Source organism: Trematomus bernacchii, unplaced genomic scaffold (assembly GCF_902827165.1).
Source record: "Trematomus bernacchii unplaced genomic scaffold, fTreBer1.1, whole genome shotgun sequence".
In the NCBI taxonomy this organism is placed as follows: domain Eukaryota; kingdom Metazoa; phylum Chordata; class Actinopteri; order Perciformes; family Nototheniidae; genus Trematomus; species Trematomus bernacchii.
In genome coordinates, this window is record NW_022987332.1 from 1,848,292 (window position 1) to 1,871,057 (window position 22,766).

Sequence of the window (22,766 nt, forward strand, 5' to 3'; positions counted from 1 at the left end):
GCAGTTAGCTTCATGAAGTGCACTTTAAGCCTTAGCTTAGCAACGGCCTGCAATGAGTTTTTATTATTATTTTTCAATGTAGATTTTCATTTATACACAGAATCTTCTATACTGGCGTTGGGTTCTCTAGAGTTCTGGACATCACTACATACAGTTTACACAGTAAGGTGGGTGGAGAGTGAGGACAGGAGCATTTGGAGACCCCCCCTGCTGCTGTTTGGCAGCGATGGTGTGAAGAGGCTGCAGGCAGGTGGAGGCCAACGTCTTAAACATCACATACATCTGTGTCTGTGTGTGTGTGGCAACATGTAGTGCAGGCAGTGGCGTAACTATCGACGGTGCAGCCGGTGCAACGCACCGGGGCCCAGAGCCCTTTTTTTTGGGGCCCCAATGGCATTGACCGGTTCACGCAGTCTTCAAAGTAACCAAGCAACCTAAATTAATTTGTAATTTGTCTGTCCAATGACCTTGCTCCCTTTCATGTCATGTGATACCTTGTGTGACGAGCGAACCGTTTAATCAACCTGTACTGCTAAGTTCGGTAGCATTATAAAAATGTAATAGCTTGCATTTATAATGTACAGCAAACCAAAGCACGAGAGCGGCGCTCAAAAGAGAAAGGACAAGAGAGAACAAGGAGACGTAACAGCTAAACTGACAACATTTGACAGTTTTTTTTGTCATACATCGTCCTCGAAATCGAGCGCTAACGTTAGCAATGTTGACGTGCAGCGGCAGGCGGAGGCTAACGATAGCTCACCTGCCTCACCACCATCATTGCCATCTAGCTCCACAAGTGAAGCTGTATCCGTGGCCGTGGCTGTGCAACCTTCTTCTCCAGCCACCCAGGAGGAGAGGCTGGATTTGGCTGTGCCCGGCGGTGGTCCAACAGTTCCCCCAAGGGCCCCAACCGATAGGGGACTCTATGGCGCTATTGAGACCCCCGACGCCAAGATCAAAAGCTATATTATAGCAACCGGTCTATGTAGGCCTACCGGCCCATTCCCCAGAGACAAACATCAAGGAAACAGGTTTAATCCTCTTCTTAGTTCGCTGTGCTGTTGTCAGGCTGTGGTGGTCTGAGGCCAGGGCAGGCTGTTGTTGATAGCCTATACATGTGGCGCTTCTGAGTGGTTGTGTATGTCCGTGTGTGTGTGAGCGCATCAGCGTGCGCTTATGTTTGGGGCGATGGGGGCCCCAGAACAATATTTGCACCGGGGCCAATCACAACCTTGTTACGCCACTGAGTGCAGGGATTGGCAATACATCAGAACTGACTGTACAATCACTGCAGGCATCAGCAGAGCAGGTGGGGGGGGCCTGTTGGTCTGTGGGAGGCTGCACTTAGTTTTCAGCAGGCTGATACTGCTGACTGTTTCTCTGTCGTTGGTTTTATACAGTATGTGCACACGATAGTTATTTATGACTGAATTCCAACATGATTTTGGCTCTGATGACATCGCTCAGTAACACTGTGTCACATTATGCACGTGGGAGCTATGACTGATGACCTCAGCAGGTCAGATGTGTGACTCAGTGTGTTTTGTGTGTGTATTAACATGCTAGCTTAGCACTGTAACACAATCCTGCTTAGAAGTAAAGAGAGTGCCGACACAAACACTTTACTAACTGTGATGATACACATACTCCGCTCTTTAAGCATGGCATAGAGCTGCAGTACTTCTCTTGAACTCTTCTTTTAAAGAGGACTTATTCTGCTCTTTTCAGGTTCATATCAGTATGTAGTGTCTCTCCTGTGACATGTCTCCATGCTTTGATGTTCAGAAAGCTCTTTATCTCTCTCATACTGCCTGTGCTGCAGCACCTCTGAGGGATTTGAGCCTTTGCAGACCATTAACATGCACACAAACCTTTAGAACACACTGCAGGAAGGGAAGCAGAAAAGCAGAATGAGCCTCTTTAAGAACAGTTCTCAATTTGCACGCCAATGTTGTTTCCTCACACACAGTTGAGCAAGATTTGTGCAACTTCTCTCGAGTTCTAAGTCCCTCCACAGATAAGCAGTGATTGATGCTTTTATTTAGCCTTTTTGAAATGGAATGTAAAGTTGCTGTGCAAGTGTCAGCTCTACATGAACACCGTCAGTTAGACGTATGTAGTGACATGCTGAGGGACTCTGAGTGTCATGGTGACCGCACTGGTGTTAATGCTTGGCACCACTCTGCCAGTGACTGCACAGCACACAGCATAAGGGAGGAATGACTTATAAATTCGTTTTTTCAAATTTTTGAGTTATTATGGAATCCTGAAAACATGATATACTCCGAACAGATGTGGACGCAGACAGCAGTGGAGACTCGTCTACATCAGTGGGTGCAGGCTATTTGTTGGAACACTCGTACATTTTGGTTCTCGGTGCAGATGCTTGCAGACATGAACCGCTGACTGAAAGGATTTCAGGATCATCTTTTTGGAATTTTTGCTTTGTCAAATCTGAAAAATAGGAAGTCAAATAGTAATAAACTAGTCTCTGACGAGTTATTTAATGTTCCGACCTCTGGACTGCAGGAGCTCCTCAGCATGTGTTCAGCAGCCTCACACACAGGGAGTGATGCAGGATGACGGATGTGCCCCCCCACCTGCCTGCAGAGATGAGGTATGTGTATGGTCATAGATACAGACTGCAGGCTTGATAAGTGAAGTGTGTTTGAAAAGAGACGCAGACATTCACTGTGCTGCACATCAGCTGTGTGGATCCAGCAATAAAGAAACATGAGACAACGATGAGACATCAGTCCAGTTCTGAGGGTGGGGATGGGAAAGGGGGTGTTACTCAGAGAAGGGGGGGAACATGCCGAGGTCAGCGAAGTCCTCTATGTTGTAGTTGGCTGTTCCCTGGGTGGGGTCTCCAGCCATGGGTAACATGTCCTGCAGAGACACAGAGACATCACACAGCTGAGTAGAGGCAAACATTAAAGGGACATGGTCAGGTTCACTTACACAACATGCTGTGCTTTTATAACTTATTTATGCAAATGAAAAAGAAAAAAAAAGAAAATAACTGAAGTAATATCAGGCAGTGGTGGACGGTAACCAAGTACATTTTTTGGTGATCAAATATTTATTTTGGTGATCAAATGTTTTCTTTTTCGACACATTTGTACTTTACTTAAGCATTTCCATTTAATGCTACTTCATGCAACCACTCCGCTACGTTTCAGAGGCGAATATAGTTCTTTTTACGCCACTGCATTTATTTAAACACTCAGTTACTTTGTTCCCATAATAACACATATATAATGATGTGGTTTAATGCAGTTGTGTACAATTTAAATGCTATGTAGAAAAACAGGATAATGTTAGAACCATAATAATAAAATACTGTGAAAAGATCCATTCTGCATGCCAAGTACTTTCACTGTTGATACTTGAAGTACATTTAGCTGAAAACACTTGACATTATACTACTACTTTATATTATTCTGAAACGGGTCGGAGAATGAGTACTTTTTGTACTTTAAGTATATTTTGATGCTATTACTTTTGTACTTACTTGAGTAGAATTTTGAAATAAGGACTAGTAGTGGAATATATTAAGACCATAGTACTTCTTAAGTAAAGGATTTGAGTACTTCTTCCAACAGTGATATCAGGCACATAAATATTGGTACCAGAGGGCATTTCAACTGCAGCCTGCAGCAGTGTGAGTGAGTGAGTGAGTGAGTGAGTGAGTGAGTGTGTGTGTGTGTGTGTGTGTGTGTGTGTGTGTGTGTGTGTGTGTGTGTTACCTGGAACACCTCTGTCTGGCTGGGGTTGGAGTGTGTGTGTGTGTGTGTTACCTGGAACACCTCTGTCTGGCTGGGGTTGGAGTGTGTGTGTGTGTGTGTGTGTGTGTGTGTGTGTGTGTGTGTGTGTGTGTGTGTGTGTGTGTGTGTGTGTGTGTGTGTGTGTTACCTGGAACACCTCTGTCTGGCTGGGGTTGGAGTGTGTGTGTGTGTGTGTGTGTGTGTGTGTGTGTGTGTGTGTGTGTGTGTGTGTGTGTGTGTGTGTGTGTGTGTGTGTGTGTGTGTGTTACCTGGAACACCTCTGTCTGGCTGGGGTTGGGGTGTGTGTGCTGCTCCCCCGCCTGCTGGCTGTGGTGCTGGTTCTGCCACTGGGACCACACCTCGCTGGGACGGCCCTGGAACTGAGCTCCACTCTGACTGCCCTCCCCCGACACATCTGCACACACCAGAGGGACTGTTACACATCCAGAGGAACCACAGCAGGTGGAGGTCCGATCTCACCCTGCTGTGTGCACTCTGCGCTCGGCTACAGATCATTTGTTAGACAGGAAACTGTCACACCAGGAGAATCAGAGCAGCAGGGAGATCTGACTTTAAGCTGATTGTGTCATGTCATTTTCAAAGATTGTATTCCCCCAGTTAGAAATGTATCCACATCATCTGAAAAATGCAACAGTTTTAACAGGAGAGCATAGACCTCTGCCAAGGCTCATGGTGCATTCACTGCCCATCAGATTCTCCCATGTCCCGGGTTAGGAAGTCATTCCTCAATCTCCAGTATACAGTGCCTTGCAAAAGGATTCACCCCCTTGCCATTTTCCTTGGTTTATTGCATAATAACCTGTCATTGAAATGGATTTGTAATATTTGTTGAAGTTCACAACATATTGATCACTTTGTAGATGCAACCTTCTTTTTTTAACAACACACTACTGATTGGGGCTTATATGAGATAATGTGACACGTGCACACAGGGGGACTTTATACAACTAACTTTGTCTCAGGAGGTCATTGTATGGGCTTCACAGCAAAGGATTCTTTTCGGTGACTATGTTGAAAATGATCTTTTTAATCTATCTATCTACACACACCTAATGCCCGTCTGTGTGTCCTGTTCACTCCCAGAGGTTTCTAACATGTTTTGATGTTCAGTCTGGGGCTGCTTTGTACGCTGCGAGGGTCTCAGCACAGAGGGGGTCAGAGGCTGTTCACACTGTTGACCCCCCTGAGACACAGGAGTAGTTTGTGACATTAGGATGTATAAATACAATTTATTGATTGACTGACTGAGATTTGGATCCGCTGGTTCTTTTTTTCACACCTCCGGATCAGAAAACGTGAGGCTTATTACTAAAAGGTCATGAGTTATTATAAAAAAAACACTGGGAATGTGAGGAAAGGCCTGTCCACTAAAAGCATGTGTCATCTAAAGCAGGGGTTCCCAACCTTTATTGTGCCAAGGACCGGCAGATACATAAAAAAAAGATCGCGGACTGGTTTTCAATTTTAACTGATTTTAATATTTACTCACCAGCAGGTAGCAACAGAGACTAATTGTATGTAACAGCCTGAACAAATACTAGAACAATATGCATCCAAAACATATTAACAACGTTTAAAAAAGAACCGGTGTTTTTCAAAAAAGAAAAGAAAACCAAGTTATTCAGTTTTTAAACCAAAACGGGAAAACAGATAAATCAACGTTTTGGTTTTGTTTGTATGATTTACGGATAATCCAGTGAATGCTGGGAAAACGAGGAGAAGGCGCATTATGAAGGAGATGTCCGGTCGCCAGGGTGTGTGTGTGTGTGTGTGTGTGGCCTAGCATTACTAGACTTGTGGGGACCTAAATCTGTTTACACAGTCACGTGTGGGGACTCGCCTCCCTCATGGGGACAAAATGGAGGTCCCCATGAGGGAACCATTACTTTTAGGGTGAAGACTTGGTTAGGGTTAGGGTAAGTGTAAGTGTAAGTGTAAGTGTAAGTGTAAGTGTAAGTGTAGTGTGTGTGTGTGTGTGTGTGTGTGTGTGTGTGTGTGTGTGTGTGTGTGTGTGTGTGTGTGTGTGTGTGTGTGTGTGTGTGTGTGTGTGACACTGGCATTTGTTGTCAGAAGATATTATGATAGTGTCGTTCGTTCCGGTGCACACGAAAATGAAACACTTTTTGAAAAAAACATTATGATAAAATATTTTTTATATATTTATAATTCTGCAAATATTACGATAAACTGCGGCCCGGCAGCAACACCTCCGCGGCCCGTTACCGGTCCGCGGCCCGGGGGTTGGGAACCCCTGATCTAAAGGGCTGCAACTCTGCTGTTGTAGGAAATGAAAAGCCAAATAACTAAAAAGGTCTTTAATTTACTTTAAAAAACTTCAATGGAGTTTGCTGTTCAAAGATCCAAGATTGTGAAATACTTTAGGTACTTGAAGAAATGCATTGGAGGTGTCCTTGTAGGCTGTAAAATGAAAGGAAGTCAATAAGGAAATAAATATCTAGCAACAGTCACAAATGTAGAGTCACTGAAATCAGTTTTATTGTGGTCCTCAAACACAACAGCAGCAGAATCAACTTCTAAACTTTCTTCTTGTAACTCTGGCTCGCTCATAAAGCAACACATTCATCGCATCATTGACTATTGTGAACAGCAGCCGCACTCTGAAGATATGAACACACACACACACACACACACACACACACACACACAGACACACACACACACACACACACACACACACACACACACACACACACACACACACACACACACACACACACACCCTCTCTCTGCGAGGCTGTTTGAGTTTAGCGAGTACATTAAATGGAAGCAGATTGATAAGCTGTCTGCCCCCCCCCCTGCAGAGGAACATTCTGCCGTTTCACAATAATAAAGCTCATCTCATCAGCATGCACTCAGAGAGGCAGAGGCGCTGAAGCAGAAGGAACAGACACGGAGAGGAATGTCATTTACAAAAAGGAGGCTGAACACATCGAGTGGAAAGCTACAAGATAAGGCAGAAACACAACTGTTCATAAGTGAAGAACACATGGAACCACAGAGCGATGAATCACCGGGTGTAGGGTTGGTAATGAAAACAGGTTCCGTATGTCGACGTGAAGCAGGGTATAGAACGTTACTTTTTGGAATTAATTATGATTTATTTAGCTTTTACAAACACTGAAGCAATTGGGCAGCTGTTGGATATTTAGTGTAGGTCATACTTAGGCCAGCCCAGGAGAACGGGGAAATTGTAATTTTCTCCAATTGCACCACTTTGAACTAACTTGTGAATGCAAAAGCAATGCACAGTATTTTTAAAACATTTTATTCAATAACAGCAACCAAATTAACATTTAATGTTAATGTATATGAAGTGATTTGTAAACAGGAATAGCAATTTGACTAATGTGTTTTTTAAATACATATTTTTTTCTGTGAAATTGGCATGTGACTTATTTTGACCCTCGGGTTAAAAACAGGAATCAAATTAAACCGATAAAACCGGAATCCATAAGCAGAACCGAAATAGGAACCAGAATGGTTAAAATCCAAATGATAAACAACTCTAACAAGATGTAAGTAGCTCAGTCTGTAGGCACTTGGGAACTGAAGGGTTGCCGGTTCAAGTCCAGATTGGACCAAAATTGCCAGGTGGCCTCCTAGGGCTGTCTTCATGAAACTTGGTGGAGGTGTGTGGCATGGGCCAAAGAAGAATATACATTTATATTTTGGAGCGGATCCGAATCACAGTCATTAATTAATCAATCAATCACATTTTATCTATACAGCCCAATATCACCTGGGAAATGCTGAGGTGTCCTTGAGCAAGGCACCAAACCCCCAACTGCTCCCAGGCGCCAGAACACTGACACATAGGTCCTGTTTGTACGTGTGTGTAATTCTGGCTTACAGTATGTCTGTAATTGTAAATAACACCAGAGAGAAGAACTCAAATATAAAGTAATAAAAACAAAAGAGAAAGGCAGGAGATCAGCCTGAGAGGAAATAAAGAGTCACTAAATGAGGCAGCAATGAGAGGCAGAACCATCCGTATGTGTGTGTCCATTAAAAGAACATCAGGTGGCTGCATGCTGGTCAGCAGGGAGGAACACACAGCAGGAGCTGATGGGCAATCACTGAGCAGACCCTCCACATGTTCATCTCCAGGAGCATGAAGCCCCCCCCCCCCCGCTCTGAGTCACAGTCACATATCTTGACGAGGGCTACAGCTTTCATATTCAACCACAATTTCATAAATTGTTTTCATTTGAATGTGTCCTTTTGGCTTATGTTCATCCGGCCTCAGCAAGTGGACGATGCTGTGTCATCAAATATTGACCTATAAATGTTTTGACCAAGTGTTTCTGCTCCACAGGTGTGTGGACACTGGGACAGACATGAGCAGTCCCCACAGGACGAGTAGGGCTGGGGTGTTAAACACAATTTGTTAACTGAACATTGTGTACTGTGTCTACTTTGTAAGAAGGGAAATAAACATACAAACCTGCTTTATCTTTCAAACAAAACAATACATGTACAAGACAAATCTACGCTATTTGTTTGCTAATGGTTGTCTAAACTGTCCTATGACTTGCACAGATTAAGAAAAGGAAAAACTGTCAAGAAATAATAATTCAAGAAAGAGTCAGACTTTTTTTAGGTCAACTTCAGGCAGAACTTTAATTCAATGTTCTGGGATTAAAAAGGAATGTTTATGTGAGTAAGGGGGGTTCATGAGTCAGCTGTTTGTGTCTAAAGTAGACCTGCAACAGTAAATGCTGGACACTATGTTTATGATACACAAACACTCACTAAGAAATAACTGCCTGCCACAACAGGTCTGTAAATGTAATCAGTGTAAATAAAGTTAAAGTGCATGAGTATGTTGTGGACTTAGTAAATAAATGTAATAATGATTTACATTTTAACATTTAAAGTCTTTGTATGGGACATTTTAGTGTTGCACTTCCAAACGGAGACAAAATAAATAAAATAATAAATTATATAAATAAATAAATTACTATTCTCCCCCAAAAAATATTTATAGAAATTGCAATTAATTCAGAACGCTGTGGCCAGGATTTGAACAAACACAAAAAAAAGGTATCACATTTTCCCCCTGTGCTGGTTACCGTTGTCTTTCAGAACTGATTTTAAAGTGCTTTAATGATTTACAAGGCTTTACAGAACCTGGACCCTGCATACATCAGGGACTGCCTTTCATTTTGCACACCTACAAGGTCCTCCAATGCCTTTCCTTTGGAAGTACCTCAAGTATTTCACAATCTTGGATCTTTGAACAGCAAACTCCATTGGAGTTTTCAAAAGTAAATGAAAGACCTATCTTTTTAATTTGGCTTTTAATTTGAGGTAATTTTAGTGGTACCACTGTTCATGTTTCATTGTTTTATGGTTGATATTATTGATATAACTCTTTCTGTTTGTTTATTAGTTGTTTGTAATGATTTTTTTCTTTATTTTGTATCTGTCTTATAAGCAGGGGTGCACATAACTGGTACGCAGGTACGCATGCGCAGCAAACATCTGAAATGCGTACCGTCACTTGTCTCACTAAGCGCATTTGCGTACCGGCGGACTTGTGAAGCATTTCCAGAAGGTGCTTCGATCACTGGACGACAGAGCCGGTCGCCGTGCGCACAGACGGGGCTGCTGTTAACGTCGGTGTGTACAACGGAATTGTGCCACAACTTCTGGCGCGAGTTCCACGCGAGTGCTCCACTAGCGCCCACCTCCACCCCCTGTCGACGTTCGCGAAACAGAGGGGCTGAACACAGAACCTTGCGTGGGCAGCCCTGAGTACCAAACATTGTCTCCTGGTACTCATTTGAGTAACTCACTAAGAAAGTTATGTGCACCCCTGCTTATAAGAACGAAGAGAGAGAGGCTCACCAAAAGCTGTGCTGCGGTTGGTCAGTCCTGAGTAGGCGTTGCCGCTTGGGGAGGAAGTGGCCGGAGACGACAGCGGGCTGTAGGAGGCGGGGTCCGTCTGGTAGCTGTGGCCAGAACCAATCCCAAAGGGGCTGGACTGGGCTTTACTGGACTGCATACACAGAGTGGATACACAGAGGTTAGCATCACACAAGATACAGGGTTCACCACTCAGTGCACTCTCATTAGTCTTTATTGGGGTACCTGACAAAAAAGGCAAAAATGTTAGTTATGTTAAAATTCATTTTTTTATTCACATGAAAATAATGTGTCTAAAATCTAATCCAGGGGGGGGGGGGTCGTTCCCTGACTCTCTATAATAGGGGTCGGCAACAGGCGGACCACGGTCCGGATCCAGACCCAGACGCCGACCTTTACGGACCCGGACCTATAATCAATACATTAATAGGGGATTTCAATGTTGACGGGGCGATTCTATTTTAACCGCTGCCGACAGGGGGCGAAAGAGACGAGTGAGCGATACAGGGAGAGAAACACAGAAGAAGAGATGAGAGAGCGATACAGGGAGAGAAACACAGAAGAAGAGATGAGATGAGATGAAGAGAGGAAAGTGAGTGAAGAGAATAATTAGCGATACAGGGAGAGAAGACGGAGAGGAGAGTGAACAGGCGTGTTAGCAGCAGACAGGGAGAGACAAATAATGACACATGGCGCTCTCCAAGAAGAGGAAAGTGGACAGTGTGAGAACAGAGCTTTTAACCCTGAGTGGACTCATTCATGTTCATCCTGCCCACTGGGAGCACAGAACCAGTGTGTCTAATTTGTTCAGAGACCGTGGCGCTCATTAAAAGTGCCAAAACGCCACTATGAGACAAAACACAAAGTGTTTGACCAAACATTCCCTCTCAAGTCAGAACTGAGGTCACAAGAAATAAGCAGTCTCAGAGCCCAGTATGATCAGTCCACCAGGATCAAAATGAAAACTAAATATGGTTCCAGGGCAGGCTAACCGAGGCTAACCAATGAGCACCTGCATGTGTGTATGAGAATGGCCCTGACACCATTTCAGCCCAGATCTAAACTCCTGGCAGGACAAGCTCAAGCTCAATTCTCGCACTGAATTAAAGAAAAGTGAGTGAGGGACTGCAATATAAGAGGGAAAGAAAGAGAAACTTTAAAACTGTTCAATTGTTATGATGTGTAAAGACTGATATGTTCTATAATCGTCTGAAACTGTTAAGTCATGATGTGAAACGGTTAACAAAGAAAAAGGGAAACTCAAGCTGCTGCTACACTTTATTTTATTTATCTAATATTAAGCACTTTTAAGATGCACATATTTTCAAAAGCTATTTTATTTATTTTCTCTATTTTATTTTTAAATGCAGCCAGAGAGGAACATTACACATATCCACAGTATTTACTGTATATCTCTATAGTTCAATGTTCATTGACAATAAATATTGTTGTTTATGAATTGTACTTTCTTTATTTGGTTGGCAGTCAGTTGTTGATGACATACAGACGTTGATAAAGCTACAGGCTACTTATATATCACACTAATTCATAAAGTAACTTAGACATTTTGATGTTCCGGACCTTTGCATGGGGACATTTTCTCTAACTGGACCTCGTTGAATTTGAGTTGAATACCCCTGCTTTATAATGAAGGTGGCAAAACCAGAGTAAGATAACACATAGCGTGTGTTCACCTTGTAATCATGCCTTTGTTCAAAACTAAAAAGGGGGACATATGTGTTTTGTTTCAGGACAAAATACAACATTTAACACAATATATTATACTGAAATACTTTACAACTCTAGCTGTAATGTATCTTTGGTTGCAGTCATCACATGGTGAATAGGTAGGAATAGAATAATGGACAAGAATGTTTGGTTGCACATATCTATTACATACTTTTTCCCATTCATATGAAAGTCAAGAGCCAGGTTCAAAAGTACCTGAAATGTTATTTGACTTCATAGACAATGTGAGGTGGCTCACAGTTGGAGTCGATAAAGGTACAGTCTGAAATGCCTCATTCGTAATATCATCTGCATAATGTTTGATGAGAATTTCTCCTATTTGTCGGGACATTGAAAATGTTGAAAACCTGACCAACATATAAAACACAACTAATAGGTTTGATCTGGACGTCTGCTAACAGGCACCAGAGAGAATTTCAGGAGAAAATGAGTTGCTGAATGAATGCAATATTATCACTGGTGTTTGTGTGTTCATGTGTGTGTGTGTGTGTATGTGTGTGTGGTGTGTGTGTGTGTGTGTGTGTGTGTGTGTGTGTGTGTGTGTGTGTGTGTGTGTGTGTGTGTGTGTGTGTGTGTGTGTGTGTGTGTGTGTTCATGTGTGTGTGTGTGTGTATGTGTGTGTGTGTGTGTGTGTGTGTGTGTGTGTGTGTGTGTGTGTGTGTGTGTGTGTTGTGTGGTGTTGTGTGTGTTGTGGTGGTGTGTGTGTGGTGTGTGTGTGTGGTTGTGTGTGTGTGTGTGTGTGTGTGTGTGTGTGTGTGTGTGTGTGTGTGTGTGTGTGTGTGTGTGTGTGTGTATTACCTGTCCAGAGAAGGGGGGGCGGTTGCCTGACCATGCCACCTGGCCTGGGTTTAGCTGTCTGGAGATCTGAGCTAGATTCTGATTGGACGAGCCTGATGGCTGTATGTCGTTGACACCGGGGACATGGATCACTGAGGAGCTGTGTTCACAAAGAGAGACCCACACAAGACAAATATGAAATATGATATTTCCTCCAGTGCTACCCCAGCTGAGGCCTGACATCATCACAATGCAGTGGTGAGCCGTGACTTTTATACCTAGGCCCTCTGACCCCCAGCCCTTCCCTCGAGAGAAAAAAGAAAAAAGAGTTATTACGTCACAGCGTATACTTCAGCGGAATATCAAAAAAACGGCCCAGGGTGCAAAACGCATCAATGAAAGCAACCCTCAACCACACAGAACAACACCTGTGAACCCAATTTGTGTTCTTTGACATTGAAAAGGATATTGCATTGTGTTTGTTACCTTCGTTGCAGTTGTATGTCTTAAGTGTCATTTGGCATGCTTTTATTTTGAAGGCGAGTTTACGCTGTTGACAGGAAGTTGTTGTTGCTATGGAAACAAGGAAAGCTTCACAGCGGGCGGAATTTGTCATAAAGTCTGCGATAATAAAGCCCACCCATTTAGAGGGAAGATATGATTGGTCAATTGTACTGTCATTTGACATTACTCTCTCATTCAGTTACTATAGCGGGCCCTCTGTGAATCGCAGAGAGGGCCAGACGAGCTTCTTTCATGTAACCCTTCACATTCAACAGAGACTGAACAGGCAGATTCAAAGGATTTATTTCTATGGAAATGTTATTTTAAATACAATTAAATCAAGTTATTTTGGTAAAACTAATGAAAAATATTTTATATATATTTTTTAATGTTTTTAAATATTATTTTGTAGAATATCTTAGCTCGCCACTGTCACACTGTACCTGAAGCTCTTCCCAGAGTGTCCCTGCTGGAAGGGGGAGCTCTGGGAGTACAGCTGCTGTCCTCCAGCTGTGGCGGAGGGGACCATCATCTTCTTATCTGCAGCTACACACACACACACACACACACACACACACCAGGGTCAGCACTATGACAGGAACAAAGAGGAGAGTATATAGGTCACGTGAGTGTGTGTGCACGTCTTACAGCCGGAGATGCCGCTGTACATCTCTGCGAAGCGGGGGTCTCTCTCCTGGGAGAACAGCACTTCTGTCTTGTCGATGTTCTTCCCCGCCTCGTGGACTCCACTGCTGACACCGGCCACAGGCACCTGAGGGGGGGGGGGGGGATAATGGTTGATGTTAGGGATGACAGACCTAAGTCACACAAATTAAGAATACAACACACGTTTCACAAGCGACTCTATTTCAGCTTTTCAGGTGATTAGCCAATCAAAAGAAAGATGTTGAGATTAATTGACAATTCTAGTTTCCTACATCCTGAGAATGACTTCCCAGTAAGGACTGCTCTATTCCTGCTAGTGTTTACTGAACCTGTCTACATGTGTGCAAATAAAATGCACAACATTAAGTGAAAAAACTATTTTTTGCTGTGGGTCTTTCCATCTGGAGCCCTGTTCCCAGAGTGTGATCACATGGTGCCAAGGTGGAGGGATACCTGGGACAGGTCGTAGGCCGTCAGTCCGTCTCTCTGGTGCACCTCCAGCTCCGCCTGCTGCTGCTGCTGCAGCTGCCTGCATCCACACACACACAACACACACTCCATCAGCACTGCACACTGACACATTCAGTATTTGAGGCGTACTTCATTTTAAATTCCATTTAATAAGACAACTTTCATGATAAAAAAAGGTAATCTACATATCATTGTATCATCATGTAGTGTTCTATAAGTGCTGTGTTTTGGAGCAGGAATACATTATTTCTTTTAAAATGGCTTAGTTGAAGAATGGATTCTGATTGGTCAATTTGGACATTCCAGAGGACTGCTATTTTTCCCCAGCAGACCGCTGCTAAGGAGGAAGGGATGTTGTGAAAGTTAATGTTGTATTTTTGTCTTCACTACTCTTTGCTTTTCTGTCTTATTTTTTAATATGTTCAAAACTAAAACTCTTTTGAAGAATGATAGCCATGCATATATGTGTGTGTGTGTGTGTGTGTGTGTGTGTGTGTGTGTGTGTGTGTGTGTGTGTGTGTGTGTGTGTGTGTGTGTGTGTGTGTGTGTGTGTGTGTGTGTGTGGGACCCACTTGACGTTGGTGTTGGTGCAGATGATGTACTCGATCTCGTCAGAGTAGGGATTCTGGAAGGTGAAGCTGCTGGTTCTGATCAGCATCCACTCCCTGTTCTTCATCCTGAAGCGGTACATGACGGAGAGAACCTGGCCCTTCAGCTTCACCACCTGCAGAGGGAGGACCACATTCAGGAGTATTCATCATTTCATATGCTTAAAATGAGCCATTACACACTAGAACCTTTATTTTTGTAGATTTTGATGCCAAGACGTTTGTACTTTTATTTTACTAAGATTTTAAACACAGCACTTTGACTTGTAACAGAGTATCTTTACAATGTACTATTGCTCCTTTTACCTAAGTATAAGATCTGAGTACTTCTTCCACCACTGTATCTGTATTCCTGACTCTAAGAAGAACCCACCTGCTGGAAGCTCTCTCTCAGGTGACTCTGGTCCTCAGGATGGCAGAACTCCAGGATGTCTTTCCCCAGCAGGTCCTGCAGGACGACACAACAGAATTCATCTCATCAATCCAGAAGTTATCGTCATGAATAAAGTGTTTAGTACTCAAATCAAAACATGGAAAAAGACTGTGCAGAAGGAATGCTGTGGTCACAGATTTGTTTTCTTCTAAACTGGAATCAAAAACAGATCTGAGAGGGTTATGATGCGTTCACACCGGAGGCAAAAAAAAGATTCGCCAAGCATCAGCACGAGTTTCACCATTTGGGTTTACTTGCGTCACATCAACTGGACGCGCTGGAGAGGAGGCGGGACTTATTTCCATGGAGATACCGACAACAACAACAAACTAAATGAACATATTATTTGGCCTACCTGCCTGTCAGCCTTCCATCTGTGCACAAACTTATCTCGTGCCCTCATTGGTCATGTGCGCGTTCGTGTGTGTTGGAGGAGGGGCTCTGTAAGGAAGTCTGAAGGAAGGGGCAGATTTTCTCCGGTTGTGTACTTTCAAATTCTAGCGCACTCGAGCTGGTTTCTCCATTCTTACCTACCCCACCTTTAATGCTTTAGCAAGTGTGTCAAAAGACGTTTACAATCTGTGTTTTCTGAAAGGAGATCGGATCAATCAGTTGTAGCTGCTCAGTCCATGCTCAAAATAACGTCATATAGACAAAGATAAAGTAGCAACCTTTCACCTGCTAAAATAAGCGATATCTATCCATATATTCTTCAGATTTTTAAGGTAAAATAATCATTCATAAAGATTTTAAGTTTAGTTCAGGTGATAAAGTGATTCACAGACTAGGTGCAAACCTTTACTTAAAGCAGCAAGCTAATGAGAGAGTTTAATAATGCAGGTAAGAAATAGGACAAAGGGTCTGAAGGAATGTAACAAACACATTTTGGTAGCTGCTCCAAACAGCATGTATTTGTTATGATCGAGCAGAAACAGAACTCCTGAGTCACGGACTTCTTCTTGCTGAGTAGAGCAGTTAACAAACACTGACCACAGGAATGCTTCACATAGAAGCACAAATGTTTTCTTCCTCTGTGCTTATTTCCACTGTAAACACAGTAGCAGGTGACCAAAGCAGGGCTGCTGAGTCATGGAATGTGTTCCGTGTGCAAAACATGAGGACTTCATCTGATCGTGACCAGGGTGCTGCAGCAGAGCCTCACTGAGTTATTCATGATGATTGGAATCAAGTGTTTGTTTTTCACATAGGAAGCCTTATTTTGTGAACTACACTGACTTCTCATTTCAGCAGAAGAGTGTTAATATATTGATCAAACTGTGACTATTAACATAGAATCCTGTTTGGCAGGCGATAATAATCAGAACAGCATGTCTTCTCACGGAAATACAATCTCATTCAGTTTCATTCCAATCCATTCTACATTTAATCCTTTTTTTTATTGCTGCAAAGGCAATAAAATGCTTCAAATTCATACTAATGTGAATCGTTAAAAGGGGAAAGATTATGCCTTTGAGCAACTGGAAAGTTTTTATTGTAAATCCACTGTGGAGAATGTGTTGAGTTAATTGGTGACAGCAGCGTTCAAACAAGTGTCAAAGTTGATGCAAGTGGAATGAATTATTGAATGAAAATGTTTTTTTCTGTTTAAACGAGTGAGAGCTGATGGGTTATAGAATAAAATATAATTGAGTGCTGTCCAATTGAAATCTGTATGCAATGCATGTATTCTCACTTTATCAGACAACAGGTGACACTGAGGGTGTGTTTTCATTGACCGACAGTTAAAACAGCAGCATACAAGAAAACAGGGAGCTATCTGACTGACATATAATCAAAATCGAAATGTATATAACACCCAAGCCTGTTTCAAATTAATGGCTGGTTCTTTCTGCGGTGAGGTCGATTTACGATGTACCGCTTTAATAAGTAAAAAACCTAATTAAAACCCCATAAAAAAGTTAATGTTGGCAACTTGGATATGAATGTATAGGGAAATGTCCCTTGCATCTTTAAAGAGGCCCTATCATGCTTTTGGGGGTTTTCCTGTAGTGTGTTATACATGTTTTTGTCCATGTAAATGGTCTGCAAAGGCTAAAATCCCAAAGTTCACTAACCTGCTAGCTAATGCTATCATGTTTAAACTGTTGTGCTTATAAGCTGAATGCCCATTAACTTTACCAACAATTTGTTTAAGAAATATGGTGATGGTTTTTCGTTCACAACAAGCTGAAATTTGTTCAAGGGTCCAGTGGTGTTTATGGTTACAAGCTGTATAATAAATGTTGCTAACAACTCTAAATTGGTTTTCTTGCTTTTGGGCTTTCAGTTAGCTGAGTTGATAAAATGACGGCGCTGCTCTCTGCTCAGAGTCTGTGTTTTCATTTCATAGATACAGTATTGGCCACAACATTTCCCGCCAAAAATTCCCAAATTTGGATCAATAAAGTACTTATTTTCTGATCTTATCTTGAAATTCAAATAAAAGTACCCCTGCAACAGATGGCAAACTTTGACTTAGTTTGGCTAACTTGCTCACGTAAGCTAACATCTCTAAGTGGTTGACCAATCACAACAGAGCCGGCCAGCTAACCAATCAGAGCAGACTGGGCTCTGGTTTCAGACAGAGGGTGAAAAGAGGAGCTGCAGCACAGGCAGTATGAGAAATATAAAGAGCTTTTTGAACATTAAAGCATGGAGACATGTCCCAGTAGACACAGTAAATATGAGCAGAATATGTCCTCTTTAATGTCAATATTCATGAGAGTATCAGAATAGTCATTTTAATCCTCTCAGCTCACCTGAGGCTGATAGCCAATCACGTTGATGCAGCGCGGGTCCACGAAGGTGATGACACCGTCTGAGTTGTGGCGCGACAGGAACTCTGTGGGCACCGACAGGCCGTTCATGTCCATGGAGACCGGAGAGCTGGTCACCTGGGGGGGGGGGGGGGGGGGGGGGGGGGGGGGGGGGGGCATCATTTACATATATGAAGAGGAGAAATCTGCAGTACAAATACACAAGTGACATGTTTCTATAGAAAGAATATGTCTAAAATAGAGATTATCTGAAGTTCTGTTCCCTTTTATAGTGACATGTCTTTAACAGATGTAGAGGCTCTGAAGACAGCGGCTGTTGGATGCTGTCAGTAACGTCCCCTGAGGATTATGTGTAATTTTTAACATGGAGCTACTTAAAGAGTGTGATTAATTGATTGATGAGTGACAAAATGTGTCCGCAGACAGACAGATATATTAACACTTGGCAAAGTAATGAAAGACCTCTGTGGTAGATCCTGCTGCATTAGATATGATGACACCCAGACTCACACGGTGGAATTAAACTGCTAATTTAATCATTCACAAGTGTAATAAAACTTAACTTTTGAAATCAGACTCTCAGCCAGCTATCTTTACCCTTGAAGTTTATAACCTTTATGGAAGCATTATTCAATATTTAGCCAGCTATAAGAGTGTGAAAAACACTGAGCCTTCACAGGGACAGGTGAGACGTGATGATGCTGGAGGAGTGCTTCCAGGAACTTTGATATTCTTGTAAATCATTTAAGTGTTTAGTGTTTTCACAACTGAGTCTGGCAGCATGTGAACGAAACACAGAGTTATAAAACAACAACAGAAGTATCTCCATAATGAGTCCAGCATGGAAAACATATTTTGGCAACTGTTGTTGTGGGACAAAAAAGTTGGCCCTGCTTAATTTGGGATATTTGTTTTAATTTTATTTATTAGCCTATGTTATATAGCTGGCATGACAGGGAATGAGTAGAAGGAACACACACACACACACACACACACACACACACACACACACACACACACACACACACACACACACACACACACACACACACACACACCACACACACACACACACACACACACACACACACACACACACACCACACACACACACACACACACCACACACACACCACACACACACACACACCTGCAGTCGTCCGATGGCCACTAGGCAGTATTTTCCAGTCGCACCTGCCTCTGTGTCTTCTTCTGGGATCGTCATACCTGAGGAACAAACGGAAAGAGAGAGAGGACGGTGTGAAACAGAGGCAGAAGTTCTTCATAATATTGATTGGTTTGGCAGTAGCTCAGTCTGTAGGACTGGGGTGGAAAGGTTGCGTGAGCGGTGCCAGATCACCTCCTAAACACTGACACTGGGTGTCCTTGAGCAAGGCACCAAAACACCTGACTGCTGCCTGAAACCAGCAGCCTCTTTTCATTGACACCTCTCCATAACAACAGTGCATGCGAGTATTTAGCCCTAATGTGTATAGGTGTTCATGTGTGTAGTTTACTGTGTACAATAAAAGAGTTGAAATACTAAAAGTTCCCCTTGGGGATCAATAAAAGGTCTTCTTCTTCTGAGGTCTATCAGGCTCTTTCTCAGTGTGCTCCTTGATCCTGGCAGCAGGGAGGTCACCTCCAGGCTGACTCAGTGATTTACAAGTCATGTCTTCCACACTGACAGATACATTTCAGACACAATACAAGAGCATTATAACTGCTACAATGTTTCTGTTGTGCTGGATCAAATAGTACGTCTAATAAAATCAAACATAATACATCTCAGTAATGCCAGTCCCAGCAGCAGTGGCTTTGTTTTCTTGCAGCTATCTTGTTCATAAGACGGATGAATTATAAGTGAAACCAGAGTAACTAAAGTGTTTTAGTTTAGTTCAAACATCCTGCCAGTGCAGAGTGGGTTCTTTGTTTTGTTTGTTTGTATGCACATGTACTCACACATGCATGCAGGTGACTCACTATACATTTCTGTATTTTCTAGCAAGTTAAAAGGCACAGCCTCAAATTATTATCTCAATAGGTCTTAGAACTATATATAGTCTCACCCTCGACCATGTCAGTTATTATTATTATTTTTTTTTTTTTTCTAGTAGAGATGCAGGGTTTTATGTGGTTGATCTTGGGCATTATTTGATGTGTGAATTATATTATATCGCATTTGGATAGTGCAGGACATCCATTTGTGAAATATTTCATCATGAACGTCCACACTTACTACATTTTAATGGATTGTTGTGGGCTAAAATGAAACAAATGTGATTATTTTGTAATGTTCTCTGTGTTTTCCACTTCCCCCTGCCGGTCTGGCAGCACTCTTCTTCTCTACCACAGCACTGAGTCACTGTCAACAGAAAAAAATGGAGTTGGTGTAAGTGAAAAATGATTTATGCACCAGGAGGTGACAGACAAAGGAAAGTAAATGCTAAGTTTTAACATGGGAGGAAATGTTATATCTCCCTTTCTTGTTATTAAAGAAAGCAGCGTATAGAACGATGTGGGAGCAGCTTTGTTTTGAGACAGCATTGACCTTTTCACAAATATCATACCAGCTTTCCCTTAATGACATTATTTCTGAGGGTAGGTTCATGACATGAAACTATTCAAGCGACTAACCAAAAGATTGTTTGTGAGGACAGACACTTCCCTCTGTGACACCAGGGTGAACCAGGACATTAAGCAGAGGAAACAAAGACTCTTCTCTTTTGTCCTTTTCGTCTTGGCCCTTCTTCTTTCCTAGTCCTGCTCGGCTATGGCCAACTTCGCTCAAATCTTTAGGACCTTATTGTTTGCTACAGGCCATGGCTACGGACTGATAAACCCCAAAGATCCACTCAACACTTCAAGCCCCCAGTGAGTTGAAGTTGAAGCAAAACGTTCTAATGACCAAACTGCGGTCCTGCAACTTCCGTATGATTCCGTGACGTCATTGGGCCCTGTGCCCTCTCAACAGAAGAAGTCCCCTGGCCCAGGGCAGTCCTTACCCACCTGGGGACTCGATCTTAGTTTTTGTGTCCTATCCTCGTGTCTTAGTCCCGCCCACAGGAGATGCGAGCGGAGGAGTCGAGGAGGGGAACCGAGGAGAGAGGAGGGGAAGCAGCAGGCGTTTAGAGAAATGAGAAATCCTCTCCTCTGAGCGGTCATTTTAAAGAGACGTCCATTAATGATGACAGGAGGCACAGCAGCCCTCTGTCTGATGGACAGATGTGTTCATGATGACTTATTTACTTTTAATTCATTGACAGTGCGGTATAATGAGACAATAACAGGCTACAGATGCGGACATATACACACATATATTTATATAAATATATACAATTTCAGAATCAAACAAGTATGAGAGCACTCTCATAATAACGTAAGCCAATCAGAGACTGGATATATCCCCCCCCCCCCTCTCTGGTCGCTGAAATGGGGAATGGAAATTACGGGCCAAAAGTTGTATTTACAAGTGTTAAAAGTAAGCATAGGACGCCAAACCAACTGAGACCCGTCTGTCCTCCGCATCTACGCACTGTACAACACACACCTACAGCTCCTAAAGCATATAATAGGCTATATATCAGGCTACAGCCGTTGTGTATTTTATTATGTGAAGCACTAAATGGTCTTAGAAAAATATCGACTCTTTGTTTGTAGATATCTACTAAACTAAAGCATACAAATACAGAGAGTAATGTAGGCCTGTTATACTGAGTGATATATATTATACACACTGCTCTGCTTTCTGCACGGACCTCACAGCTGTTCTTACTGTAAACATCGCGTTGCGATGAAAGCAGTTAATAAAATAATATCCAGGGGATGCATGCAGAGCTGTGATTGGCTGAGATAAGTCCCTCACACCTGCACACATCTTTGTGTTTTCGAAGTATTTTGCCTTTGTACACCGTAGGAGCCAAAATGCCTATCAGGCCTGTGTTTATTGTTTTTGTAATTAGGGATTTTGTGTACACAGTACACAGTTCTAGTAATTGTCCCCTGGTCTTATTGGTATTTTGGGCAATTGTTGTAGGTAGGGGTTCTTGGAAAGACAAAGAAAGTAAGCAAGGTTCTGTTATTTTCAGTTGACCTTATGCTTTTGCTTTAGAATCTGTTTTGTTTTATTTCTTTATTAACATCCTGAAAGCAAAACGAGTCACAGTGATGAGCCAGACTTAGCCTGTTAGTTTATAGAAGGTTTGTTGCTACATACAAGAACTCTGTAGCTAATTCAATTATTTTTGTGTTTGCATTTCAGTCTCAGCGATTACTTCCCTGAAAAAATAATAGATTATGTTAAATTCTGTTCTATTTGAAGTTTCATTTAAAAAAGGCAAAGGAGATGCATGAATTCTACAACAAATATAAAATAAATTGATCATTCAATGATTATTGCTAGACTACAGCTTTATGTGAATGTGATTGATAAGATATTTATACCACATTTAGGTATACATGTATATGAGTAATGGGTCAAACTCGGTTTTGGCAGATGCCTAAAATAAAATAACTTTATGGAGTATAGGCTGAAAAGAATGTGATTGAATCCAGATCATACAGGCTTATCCATGACCTTTGGTAACATATACTGTAATGCCAGATAAACCAAGGACCATACACATCCAAAGGCCCAGGGACAGCCTATGGAAACATAGAACGCTCTGTAATCACGTCCACATTGACCTGGGTGCTGTTTAATCTGCGCTTATCACGGAGCGGACGTTTTAATTTGCTGGAATTCCTTCCGCTTAAATAGGACAGTTTACAATAAAGTTGGAAGACATTAGCCTCCACATGAAACAGAACCCTGAGTCTGTCTTGCTTCGTGACTGCATTCCTCTCCTCAGTCAATTTGCAACGAATCTGAAGCGAGCGTGTTCTTCCTACATCTGCCCGTTATGAGTGCGTGTGTCTCCTCATCCCTGCCTGCCAGAGCTATTGTGCCCAGAACATTCCGACGATTATTTTTAGTGCAAGGATGTAAACCATGTGTCAATGATTTCAAAACACATATGGTGCGTGTGTGTGTTAAACCAAGAAATATTCCATGTCACATCAAAGTTCTAAGAGGCCATTGAGTTGTGTGGTACTTGAACTTGTT

At 42.4% G+C, this 22,766-nt stretch overlaps 1 protein-coding gene across 2 annotated transcripts in view; it reads right to left on the reverse strand.

Annotated features, from left to right (window-relative positions):
- Nucleotides 1-1,071: 1,071 nt before the first annotated feature.
- Nucleotides 1,072-22,766, reverse strand: part of arnt2 (aryl-hydrocarbon receptor nuclear translocator 2) — an 88,095-nt gene continuing 66,400 nt past the window's right edge. For both annotated transcript variants that reach the window (XM_034127275.1, XM_034127267.1), the window contains exons 9-19: nt 18,813-18,889; nt 17,645-17,779; nt 14,826-14,900; nt 14,417-14,568; nt 13,827-13,902; nt 13,356-13,479; nt 13,151-13,253; nt 12,225-12,363; nt 9,660-9,810; nt 4,037-4,182; nt 1,072-2,889 (exon numbers count right to left, since the gene is read on the reverse strand). In XM_034127275.1, the coding sequence (XP_033983166.1) occupies nt 2,791-2,889; nt 4,037-4,182; nt 9,660-9,810; nt 12,225-12,363; nt 13,151-13,253; nt 13,356-13,479; nt 13,827-13,902; nt 14,417-14,568; nt 14,826-14,900; nt 17,645-17,779; nt 18,813-18,889 (1,277 nt within the window). In that variant the 3' untranslated portion in view covers nt 1,072-2,790. The remainder of the gene's footprint in view (nt 2,890-4,036; nt 4,183-9,659; nt 9,811-12,224; nt 12,364-13,150; nt 13,254-13,355; nt 13,480-13,826; nt 13,903-14,416; nt 14,569-14,825; nt 14,901-17,644; nt 17,780-18,812; nt 18,890-22,766) is intronic.